Source organism: Pinus tabuliformis, chromosome X (assembly GCF_031772625.1).
Source record: "Pinus tabuliformis cultivar Carrire ecotype Pingquan chromosome X, CPIR1, whole genome shotgun sequence".
Lineage (NCBI taxonomy): Eukaryota > Viridiplantae > Streptophyta > Pinopsida > Pinales > Pinaceae > Pinus > Pinus tabuliformis.
Genome location: NC_142308.1, coordinates 1,269,880,380 through 1,269,904,311, shown reverse-complemented (window position 1 = coordinate 1,269,904,311; position 23,932 = coordinate 1,269,880,380). Strand labels below are relative to the sequence as shown.

The 23,932-nt window shown below is 34.2% G+C and overlaps 1 protein-coding gene, 1 long non-coding RNA gene and 1 pseudogene across 3 annotated transcripts; 1 reads left to right on the top strand and 2 right to left on the bottom strand.

The window, feature by feature from the left end:
* Positions 1-606: 606 nt before the first annotated feature.
* Positions 607-13,828, bottom strand: LOC149144621 (uncharacterized). Its single transcript, XR_016264998.1, has 3 exons — positions 12,975-13,828; positions 1,924-2,013; positions 607-1,071 (listed from the first exon to the last, which is right to left on the bottom strand). It is a non-coding gene; the product is annotated as an uncharacterized LOC149144621 (long non-coding RNA).
* A 910-nt stretch (positions 13,829-14,738) lies between these two features.
* On the top strand, positions 14,739-15,151 carry LOC149144620 (putative protein phosphatase 2C 46 pseudogene; annotated as a pseudogene).
* A 1,527-nt stretch (positions 15,152-16,678) lies between these two features.
* On the bottom strand, positions 16,679-17,894 carry LOC149144619 (uncharacterized). Of its 2 annotated transcripts, XR_016264335.1 has the most exons (2): positions 17,151-17,894; positions 16,679-16,895 (listed from the first exon to the last, which is right to left on the bottom strand). XR_016264335.1 is itself a non-coding variant. In XM_089447898.1 (1 exon), the coding sequence occupies exon 1, from the start codon at positions 17,764-17,766 to the stop codon at positions 17,209-17,211; it is 558 nt and encodes a 185-aa protein (XP_089304024.1). In that variant the 5' UTR covers positions 17,767-17,894; the 3' UTR covers positions 17,050-17,208. The 2 variants fall into 2 exon arrangements, 1 of the variants encoding a protein (XP_089304024.1); XM_089447898.1 differs by lacking the exon at positions 16,679-16,895 and having other exon boundaries at positions 17,050-17,894.
* Between the last annotated feature and the right edge of the window lie 6,038 nt (positions 17,895-23,932).

Below are 23,932 nucleotides of genomic sequence, written 5' to 3'. Positions count from 1 at the left end.
GATACATTATACTTAGGATTTGTTAAAAAAAATTTCACTGCTTGAATGGTATGTTGACCATCAACTATCCAAAAATTGATATTCTTAGAATTTAGATCTGTCTCATTTATAATTTTGATAGAGTTTACCAATGGATCAAGCTCATTGATGTCAAATGGAATCAGAAGAGCATCGGGTAATGAGGTTTGAATTTTTTCTAGGAATGATTTCACTAATACTTGAACATTTAAATTATCTTGTGATCTTAATTTGAACACTTTGGGGGCTTTTTTACATCTTTCGACAACCACTTTTGTATTAAAAGAGTTTGAAAATAGATAGCAATGCTTGAAGGCTTCATGAATCTCATCACATTGGTTTGCAAGGTTATAGTTGTTTCAAATTCAACTTTCCTAGTTTTTTGAAATTCTATAGTGAGCTTGAAATCACTTTTTGTTATATTCTCCTCCAAATCAAATAAATATACTCTTCTCAAAGCAAGTAATTGAGAATCAATTTTATCAAGAAATTTACCTTTTTGTTGTAAATGAAGAAGTACATATGATGTTTTTTTACTTCTTACATAGCGATATCTCAAAACAATGGCGATGCATTTTAAAAGATCTGCACAACTATTTAGTCCAGATTTAGAGAAGCTCTCAAAGTTATCCAACTTGAACATTGAAATCTTTATCGTATTTGTTGAATCAATACTTGAAGCTTCAATCAAATCTGGTTTAAAATTTGTATACTCCACTTGACATGAAATTAATTTTACCTCATTTTCTTTAATCATTTCCACTTGAAAGTCAATGTCATTTTCATTGTAAGCATAGCAATTAATTATTATTCCTAATATCTCTGGTTCGTTTCCATCTATTGATCCAAATAGATACATATCATGAAACATATTCATCGGAGCTTCTATTTGGATGTACCAATCTTGCACAAACTCATTATATGTATTGTATTTTTTAATCATTTCAAAAGTAGAAGTAGAAGGTGTTATTAATACTACCTTTTCAGTTGAATAACTTTTCTTTTTCTTAAGTGATGGTTGTAACATTTCATTTGCTTTTGGGCCAACCAATTCTGCAAATAACAACAAAAAAATATTTGCATTAATCAAAATGAAAATATAATTTCAAATATTGTCACATAATGTTCTTATAAATACTAAAAAACCACCTAATCTAACCATTTGTAAGAGAGTGTACATAAAATATAAAACCACCATACGAGTTGAAGGAAGCAATGTTTGTATATCACTTTTTTTTGTTTCTTCTTGACTACTTTACTTTGAATTTCAAGCACACCAGATTCCGCAGTTTCTAGAAAAAAAATTATGGAATACATGAAATACCAAATATTATTAAACAACCTTATCATACATGATTTCCATTTACATGGACAATAATAAATGAGTACATATGCTATGCAAGTGTTACTATATGACACCAAAAGTTATCACGTGGGTAAAATTGCTAAGAAAAGAAACCACCCAATCCAACCATTTCTAAAAGAGTACATAAAATATAAAACCACCATATCAGTTGAAGGGGGCATCATTTGTATATCATTTGTTTTTCTTTTTCTCTTTGCTACTTTACTTCAAATTTCATGCCTAGCAGTTTCCATGGTTTCTAGAAAGAAAAATATTATGGAAGACATGAAATAACAAATAGTATTAAACAACCTTATAATACACGATTTCCATTTACACGCACAATAATAAATGAGTACATATGTTATGCAAGTTTAGTATATGACACTAAAGTTATCACATAGTTAAAATTTCTTGGAAAAAAAAATACCCATGTTAGTATGGGTTGTCCTCATTAAAACCTCACTCCTAAGGCTATTTCCATAGGTTTATTAATCAACAACGAGTTATTAACACAATGTCTAACAATTGTAACAAAGTATAAACTAAAATTGTCATACCATTTAAAAAATTTGGTGTCGTGTTTCTTGAACTTCCTTTTTCCTTGGATGCTTCCTTTGAATTCTCGCTAGCTTCATAGTCCATGGTATCTGAAAATAAAGTAAAAAATTGTTATCATAGTTTCAAATTATTGATGAAAATATGAATTTATAAATACTATAACTACTCACATCATTATATGTGTAACAAAATGAACAAGAACAATAACAAGTGTAGAACTCACAATAATAGCTAATCAAGGTTAGAAAAAGGGCACCCCCAAATAATTTATTATGTTCTTTTAATCGTGAATATAGGAAAGCAAACATCTACTAGGTTTCCTTCTAGCACGAGCATAAGAACATTTCCAAAAGACATTACATTGTGAATAAATAAAAACAATTGTAGAAACTACAACATCATATGTACACAAAATTTATCTCTTCTAGTCATGTACATTCTTAGTTTGCTTTAGAAAAAATAAAAGCAAAACACAATGAAAGAACATTAACTATGGCGATCGTTAGATTTTCTTCTAGATCTTCGTCTAGCACAAAGAAAAACACATAGCAACTTTGCAAGGTGAAAGAAATATAAAATGTGATATAATTACTTCTAACACGAACAAAAGCATATTGCCAACAAGAATCTTAAAAAGCAAAAGAAATATTCGCATCCTAGATTTATTTATATTACAAACGCATGGATATTGTCAAAAAAAACATTGTAAGGTGAAATAAATATAGCACGTGCTAGAATTATTTTTAGTACGAACACATTCATATTTCCAAGAAAAACATTGCAAAACAAAATAAATATAGCACAAGCTAGATTTCCTTCTACCACAAACACAAACACATTGTCATTAAAAATATTGCAAGGCAAAGGAAATGTAACCCATGCTAGACTATATTCTATTGCATACAAGAAGATTGCCAACAACAACATTGTATTGTAAAGCAAATCTAGTGGATGCTAAATTTCCTTCTAGCAAAAACATAAACACAATGTCAATAAAAACACTGTAATAATAATATTTCTTGGGACATTTGACCTTGCCTTTTAGAGACTATGAGGTTTTAGTCCATGCCTACATAGACTGTTGTTATAATATAAAAAATGTTAAACCCCAAAATGATTAGAAGGCCCTTCATATGGAATATGTAGTCTAAGAATGGGATAGTGTACAAAGATTTCCTCCTATAAAAAACACAAGAACGTTGCAAATAACAACATTACAAGGTGAAAGAAATATAATGCATACTATATTTCCTTCTAATGGAAACATAATCACATAACAACATTGTAGGGTGAGAAAAATTTAGTCTGTGTTACATTTACTTATAACACAAACATATAAAAATTTCCAATGGCAACATTACACGACAAAAAAAATATAGCACAAGCTAGATTTCCTTTTAGCCTAAACAGAAACATGTAAGCATTCACAACATTCCAACGTAAAATAAAATCTAACATGTGTTAGATTTCCTTTTAGCGCAAACTTGAGCACATAGAAACATTGTAGAGTGAGAAGTCTATCAAGTGCTAGATTTATGTCTACCACAAATACAAGCATGTTGCCAACAACAACATTGTAGAGTATAAGAATTCTAGATTGTGTTAAATTTTCTTCCAACACGAACACAAGCACATTTTAATTTGAAAGAAATTTAACACGTGTTATATTTCCTTTGAGCACAAACACAAGAACATAACAACATTGTAGGACTAAATAAGTTTAATGTGTGCTAGATTAACAACATTGCAATTTAAAATAAAATCTAACATGTGTTAGATTTCCTTTTAGCGCAAACTCGAGCACATAGAAACATTGTAGAGTGAAAAATCTAGGAAGTGTTAGATTTATGTCTACCACAAATACAAGCACGTTGCCAACAACAACATTGTAGAGTATAAGAAATCTAGGTTGTGTTAAATTTTCTTTCAACAGAAACACAAGCACATTTAAGTTTGAAAGAAATCTAACACATGCTATATTTCCTTCTAACACAAACACAACATAACAACATTTTAGGATTAAATAAGTCTAATGTGTACTAGATTAACAACATTGCAATGTAAAAGAAAATCTAACATGTGTTAGATTTACTTTTAGTGCAAACTCAAGCACATAGAAACATTGTAGAGTGAGAAATCTAGGAAGTGCTAGATTTATGTCTACCACAAATACAAGCACGTTGCCAATAACAACATTGTAGAGTATAAGAAATCTGGCTTGTGTTAAATTTTCCTCCCACACAAACACAAGCAAAATTAAATTTGAAAGAAATATAACACATGTTATATTTCCTTCTAGCACAAACACAAGAACATAACAACATTTTAGGACTAAATAAGTCTAATGTGTGCTAGATTAACAACATTGCAATGTAAAAGAAAATCTAACATGTGTTAGATTTCCTTTTAGCGCAAACTCAAGCACATAGAAACATTCAAGAGTGAGAAATCTAGCAACTGCTAGATTTATGTCTACCACCAATACAAGCACATTGCTAAAAACAACATTGTACAATATAAGAATTCTAGATTGTGTTAATTTTCTTCCAACACAAACACAAGCACATTTAAATTTGAAAGAAATCTAACACATGCTATATTTCCTTCTAGCACAAACACAAGAATATAACAACATTGTAGTACTAAATAAGTCTAATGTGTGCTAGATTAACAACACTACAATGTAAAAGAAAATCTAACATGTGTTAGATTTCCTTTTAGCTCAAAGTCAAGCACATAGAAACATTGTAGATTGAGAATTCTAGCAAGTGCTAGATTTATGTCTACCACAAATATAACAACACTACAATGTAAAAGAAAATCTAACATGTGTTAGATTTCCTTTTAGCTCAAAGTCAAGCACATAGAAACATTGTAGATTGAGAATTCTAGCAAGTGCTAGATTTATGTCTACCACAAATACAACATATTGCCAACAACAACATTATAGAGTATAAGAAATCTAACTCGTATTAAATTTTCTTCCAACACAAAAACAAGCACATTTAAATTTGAAAGAAATCTAACACATGCTATATTTCCTTCTAGCACAAACACAAAAACATAACAACATTTTAGGACTAAATAAGTCTAATTTGTGCTAGTTTAACAACATTGCAATGTAAAAGAAAATCTAACATGTGTTAGATTTCCTTTTAGCGCAAATTCAAGCACATAGAAACATTGTAGGTTGAGAAATCTAGGAAGTGCTAGATTTTTGTCTACCACAAATACAAGCACGTTGCCAACAACAACATTGTAGAGTATAAGAAATCTCGCTTGTGTTAAATTTTCTTCCAACACAAACCCAAGCAAATTTAAATTTGAAAGAAATTTAACACATGTTATATTTCCTTCTAGCACAAACACAAGAACATAACAACATTTTAGGACTAAATAAGTCTAATGTGTGCTATATTAACAACATTGTAATGTAAAAGAAAATCTAACATGTGTTAGATTTCCTTTTAGCACAAACTCGAGCACATAGAAACATTGTAGAGTGAGAAATCTAGCAAGTGCTAGATTTATGTCTACCACAAACACAAGCACGCTACCAACAACAACATTGTAGAGTATAAGAAATCTATCTTGTGTTAAATTTTCTTCCAACCCAAACACAAGCACATTTAAATTTAAAATAAATCTAACACATGCTATATTTTCTTCGAGCACAAACACAAGAACATAACAACATTGTAGTACTAAATAGGTCTAATGTGTGCTAGATTAACAACATTACAATATAAAATAAAATATAACATGTGCTAGATTTCCTTTTAGCACAAACTCCAGCACATAGAAACATTGTAGAGTGAGAAATCTAACAAGTACTAGATTTATGTCTACCACAAATACATACACGTTGCCAACAACAACATTGTAGAGTATAAGAAATCTAGCTTGTGTTAAAAAAAAATTTCAACACAAACACAAGCATATTTAAATTTGAAATAAATCTAACACATGCTATATTTCCTTCTAGCACAAACACAAGAACATAACAACATTTTAGGACTAAATAAGTCTAATGTGTTCTAGATTAAGAACATTGCAATGTAAAAGAAAATCTAACATGTGTTAGATTTCCTTTTAGCACAAACTGAAGCACATAGAAACATTGTAGAGTGAGAAATCTAACAAGTTGTGATGGATTTCTCACACAAAACAATCTCATACTCACCTCCATATCCCTCCACATGCTCCTCCCCGTCTAGGAGATGCATATACATGTTTATAAACCACATCAAGTAAATTGTCTCTCTCATTCATGTGAAATCCTGGGTCTTTGTAATATTTCCCAAACCATGCAAATAGAACAAACTCTTAAGATGGATCTAAAGGAAAAGCTTGTACCTTGAGAAATTTGATCCCTTTGTAGGCTATCTAAATCTAGAGTTAAGATGAATCTAAAATGGTTTAATTATTAATAATTATAATTCTTATTTTATTTTATTTTATATTATATTTATGTAATTTAACTAAATTAACAAGTTTAAATAACATTACATAACCTTAGAACATCTCATTCACTTTGGGCTAAAATCTCCCATGTAATCATTCATGTTGGACTAAAGTCTCTCCATGCAATTATTTAAATCTGTAGATATTTGTTTTTATCTTAATCAATAATATGTAATATAAAGTAGAAAACATAAACTTGGAAAAGCCCATAAATATTATAAATATCAAGTGAATTACAATGAAATTTGAACCATTTAAAATTATAATTTTATATTTTTATTTTGGAAAAATTTCAAACCATAAAATTGATAATAATAAAAATTTTATTAAATATATGGTTATTTTATTTAATTTTATAAATATTATATACAATAATACATGAAAAATGTAATATAATTTCAAAAATTGTAATTTATAATTTTAAAATTACTAATAAAAAATATTAACATGCCAAATTCTTTATTATTATTAAAATTTGTCGATATTTATTTTCATTTTAATGGATAATATTTAATATATAATGGAAAGTATAAATTTGGAAAGGGCTACCCATATTATAAATATTAAGTGCATTATAATGTAATTTGAACCATTTAAATTTATGATTTTATATTTTTAATTTAAAAATAAAATTTAAAACATATAATTAATTAAATTTATGATTTTACATTTCTAATTAAAAAAATTTCAAAACATAGAATTGAAAACATATTGAAAAGAGGGTCCTCTGCATGGAGCTGGTAGAAATGTTCACTACAAATGAGATAAGGTGTCATTGAAATCACATTATACACTTGTCTGATTCATCACTGTAATGAGCCAAGGTATACGAATTTTAGGGATACCCAAAGAGCAGCCAGTAGCTAAAATTCTTTATGCCAACACTATGAAACTAGAGGGAATGGATTCAATGGAGATCAAGACCTTGCTTTGTGCTTTGCTAAGTGGAAGAGGTCCCTATAAATTAAAATTTTCTTGGAGATAGGGACAAGCAACTAATAAAAAGTGAAAGCACTAACAATGTATCAAGGAGTCAAGTTCCTCAAGGGCATTGTGCAAAGGGATGTAGTTATTGTTGAGGACTCCAACATAATCACAAGATTTAATTTACGGGAAATACCATTGTACTATGAGGAGCATACAAGAGTATGCTTATGTATTACTACTATATTCAATGCTAACCTTAAAATTCATGAATGGTATATGTTGAACCAGTGTTATGATTTATTATCTATGTTGTTTATAATCAAAGTAATAATGAGAACCAACACCTTGCAAAAAAAGAACAATTATCATGAAGTATATGGAAAGTGAACCAAATGGTAGCATACCCTCCTAGTGGAATTATGTCTTTCATAGTTGAATATTACCTTGTTATTGAGTCACAAGTGTAATCACTCAATCAAATGTTGTAAACATACCATTGTCATTTTGGAACTAGATTGGTAAGCCTAATAATAAATGTTATGTTAATTTATAAATAAGATTAAATACTTGTTGAGTAGCAATGACATGGTACACTAATTAGAACCAGTGTAGATCCATATTAATTCTGAATTTATTAAATGCTAAGAGGGATCAAATTTTTTGGCATGCAAACATTTCTTCAGGTTTTGCACTAAAGGTTTTCACTTCAAAAAATTTGACCCCTCTCAATAATTGATAAATGATTTAGGCTAATATATTAAATGATTTAAATAGCTGATATTCACATTGTATTAATATAAAAAGTTATTAAATCATTTATAATTCAACTTTATATTTCTTTTAATTCAAAATATATTTGAGAAATTATACTTGTTAAATAATTGATAATTAAATATATCATTTATATTAAATTTTAAATCTATTTTTTTTAGATTTAATGATAATTTTGTCTCACTTATATTAATTTCATTATTTTTATTAAATATTAAAATTTTATTATTTTTAAAAAAGTTTACTAAAATCACTATTGATATTTCAAAATTTTAAAGATATTAACATTTATACACAATTCAATTAAAAGGCTCAAACTTACATAACTTAGAAGGCTCTCTTATATATAATTTATTTAGTTAAAAAGCATTTAATTTAAACAATTTGTTAAACTGTCTATCATTAATACCAATCTAGATCCATTTTAACTCTTTATCTACTAAAAAGGGATTTAAATCCCATGGACAATACCATGGGTTCTCATAAACTCAGAGCTCAAAAACTAACTTGACCAAGTCAAATTTACCATAACTACCCAATAAAAATTAATTAAAAAAATAATAACTTTTTATTTTAATATAGGGTTATTTTTATTTTTATTTCAAATTTACCTTAACTACCCAACAAAAATTGATAAAATAAATAACTTATAATTTTTATTTTAATAATGTTATTTTTATTTTATTTTAAGTAACCAAAATTATAATATAATATATCAAACATTTCACCCAAAAATAATGAAAAAAATGTAATTAAATTAATTACATTTTACACCATTAATATTATTAAACATTTACCTAATCCATTAATATTATTAAACACTGACCTAATTACATCGTACACCATTAATATTATTAAACATTTACCTAATTACATTATACACCATTGAACATTTGAAAAAAACTAAGAAGAAAGAAGAGTATCAACATGAACATTAAAGACCAGCACCAACTTTGAAAGAATTTCTTCGCTATCACGAGCCAACTCTAAATAAAGCCACTCCAGATTTAGTGACATATGTACAGGTGTGTCAGCTTTTATTACTCTGCCATATAGTGCATACATCTCGCTCAATGTTGGGAATTGATATGTAATTTGCAACCACCTTGTCTCTTTCATGATAAGCTCCAGTGCAAATATTGTCACAATAGTACAATTCAAGCACAGAAAAATATTAAAAGACTCGTTGTAGTAAACAAATAGAAAAAAAAAAAATCCAAGTTATTTTATACTGGTTATTTTTATTTTAATTAGATTTCGAAACTATTTTAAAATTTGACGAAAAAAATGTTAAATAATTGACATCGTTTTTATCAATCAAATTCAAAAATATTCTATATGCAAAAAATGTACAATCACATTAAATTCAACTACTGTAAATACTTTGCAAGAGAAGTTTCGTTATATGTTTAAACACTTATATTGGACTTTGACGGAAGAAACAAGAACATAAGGAGTCAAGACACGTTCTATGGTGGATGTGCAATAACCATCAAAGTTGGCATCCTTTTCATTGTGCAATTTGTTTATCGAAAATCTAAGTAAGATGTTGTAGAGCTTGATATCCACTGTTTAGGCATTGAACCATACCGCTTTCTATTTGATTTCTATTGTTGATTTTTTTAATAAACAGTTAGTTAATACAACATTAACTGCTAGAACAAAAATAAGGAGTGGTGAGATTTTTTTTATCAAATGAGTGAAAAAAGTACCTAGCCTCTTTCTTGTTATTATACCTGCCCACTGCTAGGTATGCTAGGTATATAGCAATCGATAAATTGCTGAAAGCTTATTATTTTCTTTAGATTTTTTCCATATGGCTTGATTTAAGCCAATGTTTTCTAGAAATTTTTATTTTAAATTATTTTAATTTTATTTTAAATTTTTTTTATTGGACAAGCAGTCAACTCAACTGATATTTGGAAAAAGCAGTCACACTTCAAATCAACGGTTAAAAGTGTGTCACCTGATCCAACAGAGCAGAGCAAAACTTCAAAGCAGTTAAAAGTGTTGACGATTGTTGATCCATACCCTTAAAAACTGATATCCATTGCCATGCATTGATAACATAATAGATAAACTTCAAGGAACTAAAAATTTTGGTAAGATTAATTCAAATTCACTTGTAAATAACGTGATTAGGGAAATTAGTTGTACAACAAATAACCAGTAATATAAAAGGAGATCTGCCTCATTGTATGCAATGGCCCCATTTGATATAAAGATCATATTTTACATCTCCCATGCATTGTGTATTTGGTCTTTCATATTGACAAACAATACCAAGAAGAAAGAGAAGAACAAAAGATCATCCTTAGTCGGTTAAAAACAAATATTGGTATGTTAACAAAAATGATGACCCATCGAATGACAAAGAAAGAGGAATGCTCAGTAAATTTCAAGAAAGAAGGAAATTCTCATCAAGAGGATACTAAGGTTAAACAGCCTGAAACCTTCTGAATTTGAGGACTTCCTCGTTATCTTCCACCATGCTTTAAGGTGAGACAGCTATATGCAATCTTTGAAGCAGCAAAGGAGACCCTCGATAGTATCATGGGAGACATTCAAAATGCTGTTGAAGGATCAGTTCTACGATATTGGATATCAAGAAGATCCATTTAATTGTGATATTTTCACAAACAAAAGAAAAATTGTTCAGGACTACACCACTGAATATAAGAAACCAGCAAGCTTGCTAAATCTCAAAGTAGAAGTTCCTCAAACGTTGATAAAAAATTGAGGAGAACTACATGGCTACATCAGAAAGGAATTTACCCCATTTGAAGTAAAGAACCTTAATGATGCTGGTAAGAAGGCTCTATTTATTGAGTACAAGAACAGAAAACCAGCAGTGGGGAAATGGAAAACCAAGGAAAGGTACCTAACATCAAAAATCTCCTAAGCAAACGAACAGAAATAGGACTTTCACCACTGCTCAGTGACTCAAAAGACAACACCAGGAATCACTGCAATCATTGCAGTGTTGATTTATGGGCACACTGAGAAATAATGCTGGAAATTACATCTGAAATTATATCCTACAATTTGGAAGAAAACATCTACGAGAATGTTGAGTGACAAAACTGGAAAGTTTCCAGAAGAGAAGAATATAGCTTATATGAGTGCAGACCACCAACTAAAGAGGACACATTATTTAATCCATTGTCACATATTTAAAGGCATATGTCCATCTGCGTGCAATTTTGACTTGTCTAGCAGTGTATAACTCATGAGGTACTCACCGATGAAGCTTGATATGCATTATCCAAAACAAGCAGCAAACTTCACTTTTCCAGCAAACAATTAGTAAAATTTTCATTTTCCAATCTTCTTAGGCAAAGGATCGATTCAGCAACCCCCAAAACCCTCAGCACACTCTGTTTAAAAAAATAGCAATTAGTTTTGGGCTGGGACTATAATCCCTCATCAAATTTTCGACCGCAAGTCCACTGGAGGGGCATCAGATAAAAAGGTGTGTTTTGCTTAATTTTTGTGAAATGCGCTCAACAATCAGGTTCCAACCCACAAGTGCTCACAGAGATGACTTAATAATGGCAAGTTTAAGTTGTCAGCAGAGAGTCAGACTCGTGACCTAGTTAACTAAGGTCAGCAGCAGAGCCCAGCTGGGTTTCACCCAGGAGAACCCTGAAAACTCTGTTTTTTTCAACAGAGCTGGTTGGTAACATAGCAATAAAGAAGATTAAGAGCTCAAGCCCAACCCTATGTTCTTATTAAGATCTACGACCTCGTTCTAATCAAAAAAATGGGAGCTAATGTTAAAAAGAGAAGCCCAGCCCATGTTCTCCTTAAGGCCTGCGACCCCACTCAACTCAAAAAATGGGGAGATTCCGTATAAAAAAAAGGCCCACGACTATGTTCTTAAGGCCTGGGGCTGCCCACCTCTCTTCCTCGCAAATAGTTGGCCTCCATCTAGACCTTCTCATGTTTAGACGCCCTCCATCTAGACTTCTAATCTTTAGAGCCTTTTGGGTTCCACCTGTGTCTAACCAAAGGAGGGTGCAACGAAGTAATTTTGGTACTCAGAAATCTCAAGCAGAGAACCGCTTATCCAATTGGCTAGTGAATGTCATTTGCCAAAAAGTACCCTTGGGTTCAATGTGATTGGACTGAGCAACTGATTATATAATATGGGCCCCATTGTCTATGGCACAGATGGGATTGTAGGTCGTGGAAGAGGAAGAGGCCGTGATTTTCGATTAGATGAACAAATGCATGGAGTGCCTGCGGTAGCCTGATTGTCTGATACAGTTAGCCTTAGAACATATGGATGCCTGCTCTTGGAAGCTTAGAATTTTAACGAGTATATGAATTTTGTGTATTCTCACATCTTTGACGAATGAATCGATTTGATTGAGTTAAGCATAAGAGTAGTCAATTCATGCTAGTATTTTCCAATTTCTTTCCCAACAATCTAAGTTTAAATTGATCATGCGGATTCCCCCTGGGATAGGCAGTCTCCTTGGTCGGGCAAGGCCATCAAGGTGACAGTGAGTGGCTTGCCTATTATGCGTCTAGGCTGTCCCATTGAGGTTAGGACTTTTCCTCCTAGGTGATAATTTGAGTGGTAACAGTGAGTTTGGGTGATATTTATGAGTTAAACTTTAAAGAATAAGTCGGGATTGATTCAGATTCAGCTGATTAGACTCTGTTTCCTCTTAAAACATAGTCAAACTCGCGACTCCACTTGGACTGGGAAGAGTCTGATAACACTGCCAAGAAGCTTCGTATGGCATATGGCATAAATTGCAGAGCAGTAAAAGCATTAGTGGACTGAAAAGAAAATGTCATACAGATCAACTTGGTTAATAATTTACTCAGTCCATCTATATTTAAGAAGCACATCTATAATAATTGAAAAGCCACTGACCTTGAAGAAGAGGGGATGGTTGAGGTTCTGTTCCTCCATCTGTTTGAGGACTGCAAGCCAATCTACTCTTTTGGGCTTCATTATTCTGACCCACTTCATGATTAATTCAGATGGATCATCCTCTTCTGATAAACAAATTATATGTTTCATCAAGGCCTTGCTCCTTCCAGACAACTTTGGAGGCAGAGCTTCTATGAGCCTTTTTTGCGCCTTATCCAATCCATTGTCGTCTACATCAGCCCACCTCAATCCCTTGCCCTTTACTTGCTGGTTGTCTTTATCTCCCCCAACATCAGAATCTGATTCGTCCTCTGCATTTTCAACCTCAACTTCATAATACTTTTCTTCATCGGTTGTCGCTGTTGCTGTCGTTAATGGGTGTCCGGGGCAACAAGGTCGGAGTGCAGAGAATCGAGAATGTAATATTCTGGGAGGCACGGAAATTGCAAAGCACGTGGAGCATAAACTGCAATGTACAGAACCCTAGAATTGCATTGCACACATAAATCCTAAGATAAGTCAGCTGGCATCAAAATCAGAAAAAGCATAGCACTTGGAGTGCATTAAATTTTGATGTGTGGAACCTTAAATTTGCATTTGTGCACAACATAAATCCTATTCAGCATGGGAAACCTTTCAGGGAAACATCCTATTACATATAACAGAAAGCGCAGCACCTGTAGTAAATTCCAGGGAAGAATAAAGATGACCCTTGCAATTATGTTCAGCTTCAATTACACAGGCACACACAAAAATACAAAATAGTTCCATTTTAACCCTCAGTAGATTCAAAGTAGCTTTGTGAATTTGAATGATGAACCTTGGGGTCCACAAAAGAAGTGAGTTAAATTTTGGAAGGAAAATAATGCTAGAAACAAGATGTACCTGATCATGATTTCTATTCTGTTATGATACCATTGTCAGGCCAGTGCTATAAATTAAATTTAGATGATATGATTGCAGGGTTAAATTTTTCTTTTCTCCTTACCATAACACCCCTTATTTTTTGGCCAAGTCAGGGACTGATTTCCCCAATCTGCTGCTAAAATCTATTCATATCAGAACTGCACTTCTGGGTATATGGCTGAGAATTCTCTTATTTTTCCTGGGAGCCCAACTTGGGCCAGCAATACACCGATCTTCATTCTCTGAAGCATTGATCTATCTCATTGGTATAATTTCCTTTGCCTATCTTCAATATCATAAGCAAGGAAGAGCATATGCATGGGCAGATTGTTCTGGCAGTCAGTGATATTGTTGACATCCACTGTCTATACTATTAGCATTTCAAAATCAAAACTATCTTCTACACTTGGGGTTTCAGTTGAAGCAGGGTTTCAAATCATAACCCTGCAAAAAGTTTTGAATAACAGTAAGAAGATCTTCATCAAGTTTGAGCTTTATCTAGCAGCAGGGCTGCTCCATTTCAGTAGTATGAATGACTTGTTTCAAGTATGGTAGTAAGGATGACCAGGAGGAACAATCTGTACAGAATGGAGCTGAAGAGACACAAGAATTCAAAGTTGGAGAAAATATACAAATTGTGAAAGTAGACACAGTGGCCAGCAACCAGGAATGGATACTCCATTGAAGGTGCCTATGCTTACAGAAGGCCTTGATATGTATTCTTGCTTGAATTATTTTTTTGGTAACTGGTTGGTTGATTGTTCAGTGAAGGGTTGAACTTGTTGGTTGATTTACTTCTGAAAGATGGCTGACTGTAATGGTGCAACATTCATTGTGAGTTTATCCATTGTACAGTACTAAGTGGGGGCTGTAATTTTGCAGAATTTGCAATGGAGCAGCAGGGGATGTCTGCTGATGTGATTCGAAAGGCCTTTTTAGCAACAGAAGAGGGGTTTTTGTCCATTGTTACAAAGGCATGGCCTACAAATCCACAGCTTGCAGCAGTTGGGTCTTGCTGTTTAGTAGGGGTGGTTTGTGGTGGGGTGCTTTATGTTGCCAATCTGGGAGATTCCCGTGCTGTTTTGGGAAAATTGGTCAAGTCTACAGGAGAAATAGCTGCCATGCAGTTGTCAATGGAGCATAATGCAGGTATTGAGGCTGTGAGGCAAGAGCTACAATCTTTGCATCCAGATGACTCACAGATTGTAGTTCTAAAGCATGGGGTTTGGCGTGTGAAGGGTATCATTCAGGTACATTTAATCTCTGCTTAATTTACTGTGTTAATACTGGGCAATTTTACGTCTTTACAGTGAGACCACAGCTCAGCTGACATGGCACTAAAGTTGGTACCAACTTATTATCAGATGCATCTCATGGAAAGTGAGTAATTGGAAAATAAATATGGTACATATGACCATAACCATGTACACAGGATAGTCCTTCCCATTAATATATACACTACTAAATAAATAAAAGATGAACACTTCTATTTGAATCTGGAAAAATGACTTCTAAATCAAAGTTTTATTGCATCAGATCATTGCTATAGCTAAGAAACAAAATGACAAATTCTTTTATTTGTCAGATCACCACACAATGCATGGACAATGGGCTATTTATATGTTTCAACCAAACTAACGGTATAAGCCATCAAACCTTCCAAGATAAAATACGAGTTCATCAGCAAAATTTTGCATCCTGGATTTAGAAGGTAAGTTCGTAACTCAAGTCCAGATATTTCTCGTAGCTCAGAGAAGGATATTTTCTCAATTCAACACAAACAGAGACAGATATAATTGTTATTACATAAATAAACAACAAACGTCAAGAACTCCCTCTGGAATCAACTTTACATTAGAAAATACCCACCCAAAAAAATAGTTTTACATTGTAAAACTGCAAAGTAAACTACACCTAAAGCTCAATGGAAAAATCTCGAATTGAATTTTTGTATATAAAATTTTATGCTGAACCATCTCAAATTGAATTTTAGCATATACTATTTTATATTGAACCAGGCTTTTTTTTAATCCTTGAGAGAAAACTAACCAATAAATCAATGTTAAATTAATTTATTAAGGATAAAAAACTTGAAATGCATACCTCTCAACAAATAATACACAATTTATTAAGGATCAAAAACTTGAGATTCCTACCTCTCAACAACTAATAACACAATATATCCTGCCGGGCTAACATTGATCTATGCTAGTTTATTTACAATTGTTATTTAAATATACACCTTGATTGTTATTCAAATATACAGCCCTGTTTAACAGGATCTATGTTAGTTTATTATTATTTAAATATGAAGTAAAATAACTAATTCATCCCTGATATGGCTCTGTAATTCATCTTATTAAAATACCATCACATCATCCCCAGACTGGCTTAGAGTAGTTTATTGTTATTCAAATATGACAAGTAAAATAAATAATTAATCCCTGCCAAGATATGGTTCTATTCTTCATTTTATTAAAATACCATCACATTATCACCAGACAGGCCTAGATTACCTCCTTTCTCTACGTGCAATAGCAAAATAAGATCTGGGCCTAGAGCACCTCCCTTATCTATATGCAATAACAAATTTAATAAGGAATAATACATCTTGATTAAGACAATACAGGTTCCAATTACTTTTAAAAGAAGCAGCATAAAGAAACTACAATGGAGATAGTAAATGAATTATTGTCCATAATCTTCTCTTAATAGAAGAAGCATGCCAAAAGCCCTATCTAATATGTAATTTATGGAAATCTTTCAGCTGCTCTCTGCTTATGAGAGCATAACTACAGAGTTTGGTACAGTGAATACATATTATAGCATCCAGACCACTAACCATGCAATTTCAAAACAATATATTTAAATTTTATCAGAGCAGCGGTTACAATACCTGGATTTCACACAAATAAAAGGTCCTTTATATTTCACAAAGAACAACATTTTTTGCAGAATTGGATGCAATTGCCGTGTCCAACAACAACATGCACAGGGCATGGAAACCCTGAAGACCTGTTTGGGACCATCAGAAAAAACTGAATAATTTCCACATCTGAAACAAACCCAAGCACATGACATTTCTAATTTACAAGCACAAATCCCCTTTAAATGCTGCAATTATCTCAAAAATAATTCAGGACTTCATATTGCAACTACCACCCACCAGTTATTATAGAAAATACTTTTCCCAAAGTAATAAAGCATTAGCCGACTTACCAGAACCAACCAATGCACATAATTTTTTTGTTTTAAAGGGGGGCTTCTTACCAGTAAGTTCGCATAAACCCTAAGCCCAAAAACCCCAGTGATTAACCACCGTGCAGCTTCACTTGAAGGACCCCGCGCTCATATTTCTGCACAAAATTCGAGCGTTCATCTCGTTGACGGTATCAATAAGCCCTCCTAAGTCCATAGTTCCACCGGAGGCCTCGTTCTCCTTGTCTTTCTTCTCCTGGGGTTTAGCCGCTCTACGCTTAAACTCAGTTGCCTTCTCGAAGAAATTCCCATAGATATACTCTGCCGTGTAGCCCTTCTCCTCATCATAGAGCATGATGTGACCGTGCCATTCCCAGACGCGGTAGCCGGGCTCTGGGTCCTCGTGGAACCCCACGCAAACTTGGTGCTCGCTAATGGTGACGGCCTGGCCGGAGTTCGCCTTCAGTTTATCAGTGTCCCCGCTGGATATAATCTGAACGATATTCTTCTCCAGCTTCGCCTCCTCTCTCTCCAATGGGCTCTTGCTCTCGTCCGCGATGATGCGATCATACGAGTTGGATAGGAAGGTATTGGTGTCCAGAAAAGGGCTGCGCATATTTAGCCGACTCATCATGGTGCTCACAACCAGGCTTTCGAAAGAGTTTTTGGTGGAATACTGGTTCGCCATTTTCCCTCCGATGGCTGATATCCACTCTCCAAGACTTCCTTCCGGTGGATATCAATATATAAATTGCAATGGCCAGGCATATGTGGGCTCTCAAGGAATTTAACAGCTTGGGGATTGGAGGAAACCAAAGGGAAAAGGGCGAAAGCAATAAATTTCCTTTGCCTTTATCGCCATCAGAGTATCAGTGTTTATCTTCATGCCTGACAGTTAAACCCCAAAATTAGCATCCTTCAAGTTCATATCCTCTGGCAGCATTTAACAGCTTGGGGATTGGAGGAAACCAAAGGGAAAAGGGCGAAAGCAATAAATTACCAGGAAGCGCAGGCATGGCGCAAGATGCCACGGGCTTGGGACTCTTCTTGACCTTGACGAGACACATACGGCAATTTCCGGCGATAGAGAGGCGGGAATGATAGCAAAAGCGAGGGATAGGCGCGAATGATAGCAGAAGCAAGGGATAGGCGCGAATGATAGCATAAGCGAGGGATATCGACCCCCGCTAGGCACCGATAACAAAAATGCCGACCATTCCGCCTGAAGGATGAAGACCATAACAGAAATGATTGAACAATTTCCCGCTGAATGTGGACGCCAGGTGTCAGTCTCAGAAACAAAAGGACGACGAAAGTTTCTTTCAAAGGAAGGCCTATCGGCCTAATAATAATCGATTCCTTTCTACTCGTGTTTTGAATTTCTGGAATTTTTATATAAGAAGTCCCATTTTAACGAAAGCTCACCTAAGGGGGAGTCTCCCTAAGCACACTAGCATTTCCTCAGCTCTTGTTGTTGCTACTTGAAGTCTTTTTGCTGAAGTAAAATGCAGTGGCATAGATTATCTTGTGTTCTATGTTCCCAATCCCAGTTTTCATAAATATTGTTTTTCCATTGTTTGCAGAGTTGGTATCTATGTTCTAACAAGACTGATTTGAACACTTTAAGTCAATGTAGAGTGTTATGTTGGTATCAGAGCTCCCCCCTACATAAATAAATCTCACAATCTGGAAGATGCAAGTGGAATTGGAAAACCATCTCGGTAATTGGCTAGTCCTCTGTGCTTTTATTCAAGTTACTCTAATATGTTACCTGGTACAATTATGTTTTGTTCTAGCTCCTTGAATCTCTTGGCTGTATTGACTAAGTTGTTATTTGCAGCATCATGGTAGTTCACTGTGCACTTAATTTGAATTCCTCTTACTTAGGATGCACTCTTTCATTCATTTCATTTGCTTTATTGATACAGCCATATTTGGATTAAATCTCAACCACTTAAAGATTAATATCCAAAACTTACCCTTGATATTGACTGTCCATGGACAACCCAAGAGGGATTCCTTTCTGTGCTAATTGTCTCGAGCAACCCAAGAGGGATTCCTTTCTGTGCTAATTGTCTCGGGTAACCCAAGAGGGATTCCTTTCTGTGGATTCCTTTCTGTGGTAATCTTTGAAATGCATGGCAGCAGATAGCATTTAGGGACAGAGTGCCCAACGCATCCATGAACCAACGAACACTTAACCAACTTGGAATTGCATCTGTGTCCATTGCTGAAGTCAGTTGCAACCTCTATAAGAGTAGCTTCTGACCATGCTCACTTTATCAGTTGCGCTTCCACTTGCGCCTTTAGTTAAAAGAGACACTTCCGCTGAGCCTGCGATAGAACCATTTCAGTGCACCATATAGTGTTACATCCAGTACCGTAGCACTTAATCTAAAGGAACCCTTATCTGCGGTTCATATCTTGGGCCCGCAAAATAGGACCTCGGTATTCTCTATGCCAAGCTCCTCACTATGGTATGTCACCCCCGGTATAAACGAATCAAGGGCGATCTTAGAAGCATACAGTTTAGTAGGATAAAGAAATCATGTTTGAAGCCACACTTGGGTATGAACTACCACCACTCTACTGACCCCTTGATATTGTACTAGCACTGAAACTACTAGTACTTCCTCCTACTACTGCACCAGGCTGACTACAATTGCTAGAATAATGATTGTACCAAGGCAAATAGAAAGCAAAACCAGAAAAAGAAAGTACCATATGACTTATGGATGTCAAAGTGGTCAACATTGGGCTAGCTCTGTGGTTTCTTGACATTACCTCTTCGACAACGGGGGTTCAGAATCTCAGCTTCTTTCATTATCAAGAAGCAGACAGTTTAGTAGGCTAAAGATTCAATCAGGATTGCCTTACAGTTCTCGATGATAGATTTTTACTGATGAACAGTAGTTTCATGTTCTAACTCTAACCAGGGCACTATGCTTTGCTAATCATAGCACTATGTTTTTATACACCTATAGGGTGTTATAATATATTCTTTTGGTTCTTTGGACTTCTTTGGAGAGAAAATCTCGTCTGAAGTTCTTTAGTGCAGTGTGTTACTATCACTGGTCTACTCTCAACATATGGATGGAAACTTCCCTTCTGTAGATTTGCAACTTGAGGTCACATTGTTCTCCACTGTTCTTTATGGGTTTGAGGTGTGAGGGCCTTGCCTTTGAGACAAACTATGCCAAGATATAGAGTGTAGAGACCCATATGCTTCTGCATGATCAAGAGAAATAAAACAATTCCGCATGCCATTGTTCACGTAGAGTTTGTGACCCATTCACTCTGGCTTGAGACCATTTTTAGATTGGTCTAGCTGTTGCATCATATTTGCTATATCTTTGACACAATATTTAGTAGGGAGTGTTATCCATACTTTGCTTTTTATACCTATTAGGCCATAGCCTCGAATAGAGACCCATTGATTGGCTTCATTGTTGAAAGCAAACTCGAATAGACCCATTGATTAGCTCCATCATTGATGCTTTCAGAGGTTTCAGACCATCGTCAGTCAATTGGCATCTTGGTGGATAGCTTTCACATATACAGGCAGGATGTCTAGGCCTGACTTGACCTACCAAGTGGGTTAAAGGGCAAAATGGCCTTTTTTTAGAGATTGTTCCCTCATATGGTATGAGGTATTCAACCTGGATTCTCGATTGATCTATCAGTCACAGTGTATGGTCTCTCCATTTGAGCTACAAGGTGTGGGTCTTTGTTCCGTTGGTAGTTCAAGGGCTGCCCTCCAAAGTTCACCATGCCAAAAGGAAGTAGTCAGATAGTTTGTGCCCCTTTTTCATCGTTTAAAATCCTTGGAGCATCTTTTAAGGGATTGTAGATTTTATAGATCATGCTGGAGGTTGGTGCAGGACTGGCATTTTGTTCTGCTTCATGGGCAGCTTGATTCGTGCACACAGTTTCATTGGTGTGCAGGTCTTCTTGGGGTTTTTCAGTGCTTGGTTTCATGCTTTCAGGGGTTTGGGACTGTATTTAGATTTCAGCTTTGATCCACAATCTAGAAGCTTCAATGCAAGTATGCTTGAGGTCAATTTTATCAATTATTTTTTTCACTTCTAGCGAAAAGAAGTAGGTATGAAATTATTTGTCAAAGGATACCTCCTAATAAAGGATGCCAAAGAGCTTATTGCTATCACGTACTGAGGTTATTGATGCCTTAGTTTCTCTCAGGAAGAGGATATGATTCATGTATGTATACACTCTTTTCTTTTGGTTGGTTTTTCTGTTTCGGATACTAAGTACAATAGAGCAAAATTTTATCACTCCTTGTGGACTTCCACTAATGAGGCAAGGTAATTTGCCTATTCTCGATTCTACACTACATATTAACAATGTAAAGCCCATTGCACAGTTTGTATAATAAATTACACTACATATTAACAATGTAAAGCCCATTGCACAGTTTGTATAATAAATTTGCAATTTTTGGATTTTACACTACATATTAACAATGTAAAGCCCATTGCACAGTGTTTTTAATAAATTTGCAATTTATGTAAAACATACCTGGGTAATTGCAGAGATCTTATAGATAATTTATAAACCTTGAGTGAGTAATGTGAAGTAGCATTAAAGTCATTTTTTTCAATATAACAATAGTGTTTTCAATGGCCCAGAACAAATGGGAGGTGCAAGTCATTTAAGCATTCAAATATTACTGTTGTAAAGGCCTTGCACTAGGACTTCTATTGTTGATTTCACACGGTTTAATTAAAAACAATGAACTACATTATATTTAGATGTTAGCATTCTCAATAATTGATTAAGATTGAAAACTTTCTTTGAATCTTGCACTTGAGACAAATCAGATGGAAGAAAAAAGCAATCATATTACCATAGGAATCTAAAGGGTTATGGTAAAATGGGATCCAGTTATATGAGCAAATCACAGTAACAAGTACCTAACAAAAATACTTTCAGGAAAATGTTTATAGGGCTTAAAATGCATTGGGAGTAAAAGGGCTAGTTGGCCTCTTTTCTGTGGTGGATACCTTCGAAGTAGTATTCCACATGGTAAGCACATTCTCTGGCCTCTCTGCAATAAGATATACATTTGCTAAAAATCATTAGAACTTCATAAAATCTTCATTTTCCACCCATTAATCCCCACCCTAAATCCATTTCTATCTCGCTTCTCAAATCAAAATAATTTAAGACCTCGAAAATATGAGTTTTTTCCCTCAGCATAATAATATAGTTCTGAGATGACACGCAGGAGTGATCTGAGAACTTCACGTGCAATTCCTTAATGTAGCACCATATACTTTGCCTTGTATAACTCACTACGTTGTACTTTTCCTTATATGACTTACTGCAATGTAATAGACTAAGCCATGCCTATTATTCTAGCTAGACTTAATTTTATGATTTTGGGGCCTAAAAGTTCTTTTAAATCTAAGAACCGTTGTGTATATGGGATTGATGTTGTTCATGGTCACAACAATGTCTATGGGGCTACCGTCTTCCCTCACAATGTTGGGCTTGGAGCTATCAGGCAAGTAGAGTATCAACTCCATTTTTTCTTCACAACATTTCCTTGCAACTAGAAAATGTCATGGCTAATGATTTAAACAAATGAGTAGGTTGAGTGGTCGGCTATATTTCATGAAAACCCTTTATCTCTAGACAATACTAGAGAGCCTGGCCTATATCCGTAGGCATTATTTTTTCATCGTAAGTAGTATTATGATTTAGAAAGTGCCAAGGGGCACTCTGATTGCAATCAGCAAAATGTTAGGAGACAATGATTTGAAAAGTAACTAGGGTTATCTGAATGATTATGGGCAAAATCTTGAGTAACTGAATTGGGATAATAACAGAATCAGGGTGAAAATGTTGATGTTTAATATATCATGGGAACTCTGGCTTCTGATTACTACCCTCAAAATCAAAATCTTCTAGAAAGTTTGGCTAACAATTTGTATCAACGTTTTATGGATACAGGGATCCCGATCTGGTTAAAAGAATTGGAGCTGCCATAACTCTGGAAGTTCGATCTACTGGCATTCAATACACATTTTCTCCATGTGTTGCTGTAAGACTCTGGCATGGAAGTGCTCGATGGAAGTTCATTCAAAAATGAGAGTCAAGTTTTCACTGTTTAGAATGTCTTGTTTGATGCGAGCAGGTTTGCAGGATCTTTACAAAGGGGGTGCCGTATGTGGCTGGACAGTAAGTTTCAAACTTTTTGTTTTATCCCTACTTAGAACATAAATTTCTTTGATCAATCAATTGTACCACAGTTTTCTATATAATTGGACATTAAGTTGCAAACCTTTTGCTTTATCCATGCTTAGAATATGAATTTCTTTGATCAATCAATTGTACCACAGTTTCCTGAAATAGTTTTCTAACCATGTGATTTATTGATGTTTGTCAGGTCAAATATTGTAGCGTGTGCTAAGCACTTTGTGGGCGATGGTGGAACAACCCAGGGTGTCGATGAGAATAACACTGTCAGCAATTATAAACAATTAGTCAACATCCACATGACCCCCTATTTCAATGCCATTGCCAAAGGAGTCTCCACTGTTATGGTTTCTTACTCTAGTTGGAATGGACAGAAGATGCACGCTAACCGTTTTCTCATTTCTCATGTTCTAAAAAAGCAACTTAGCTAATAGAATTCCCAAATCTATTTTATATCGTATTGCATATTGTAGATTAGTAGATTGATCTAAAATTTAATTTTCATTACTGGTTAAAATCATGTACATACTTTTATGACAAATCAACTTTCCTCAGAAGCATCAGTTAGTTAAAAAACAAATGGAAGCCATTAGAATTCTCTGTATTTCAAATATCGGACTAAATCAGATTTGGGC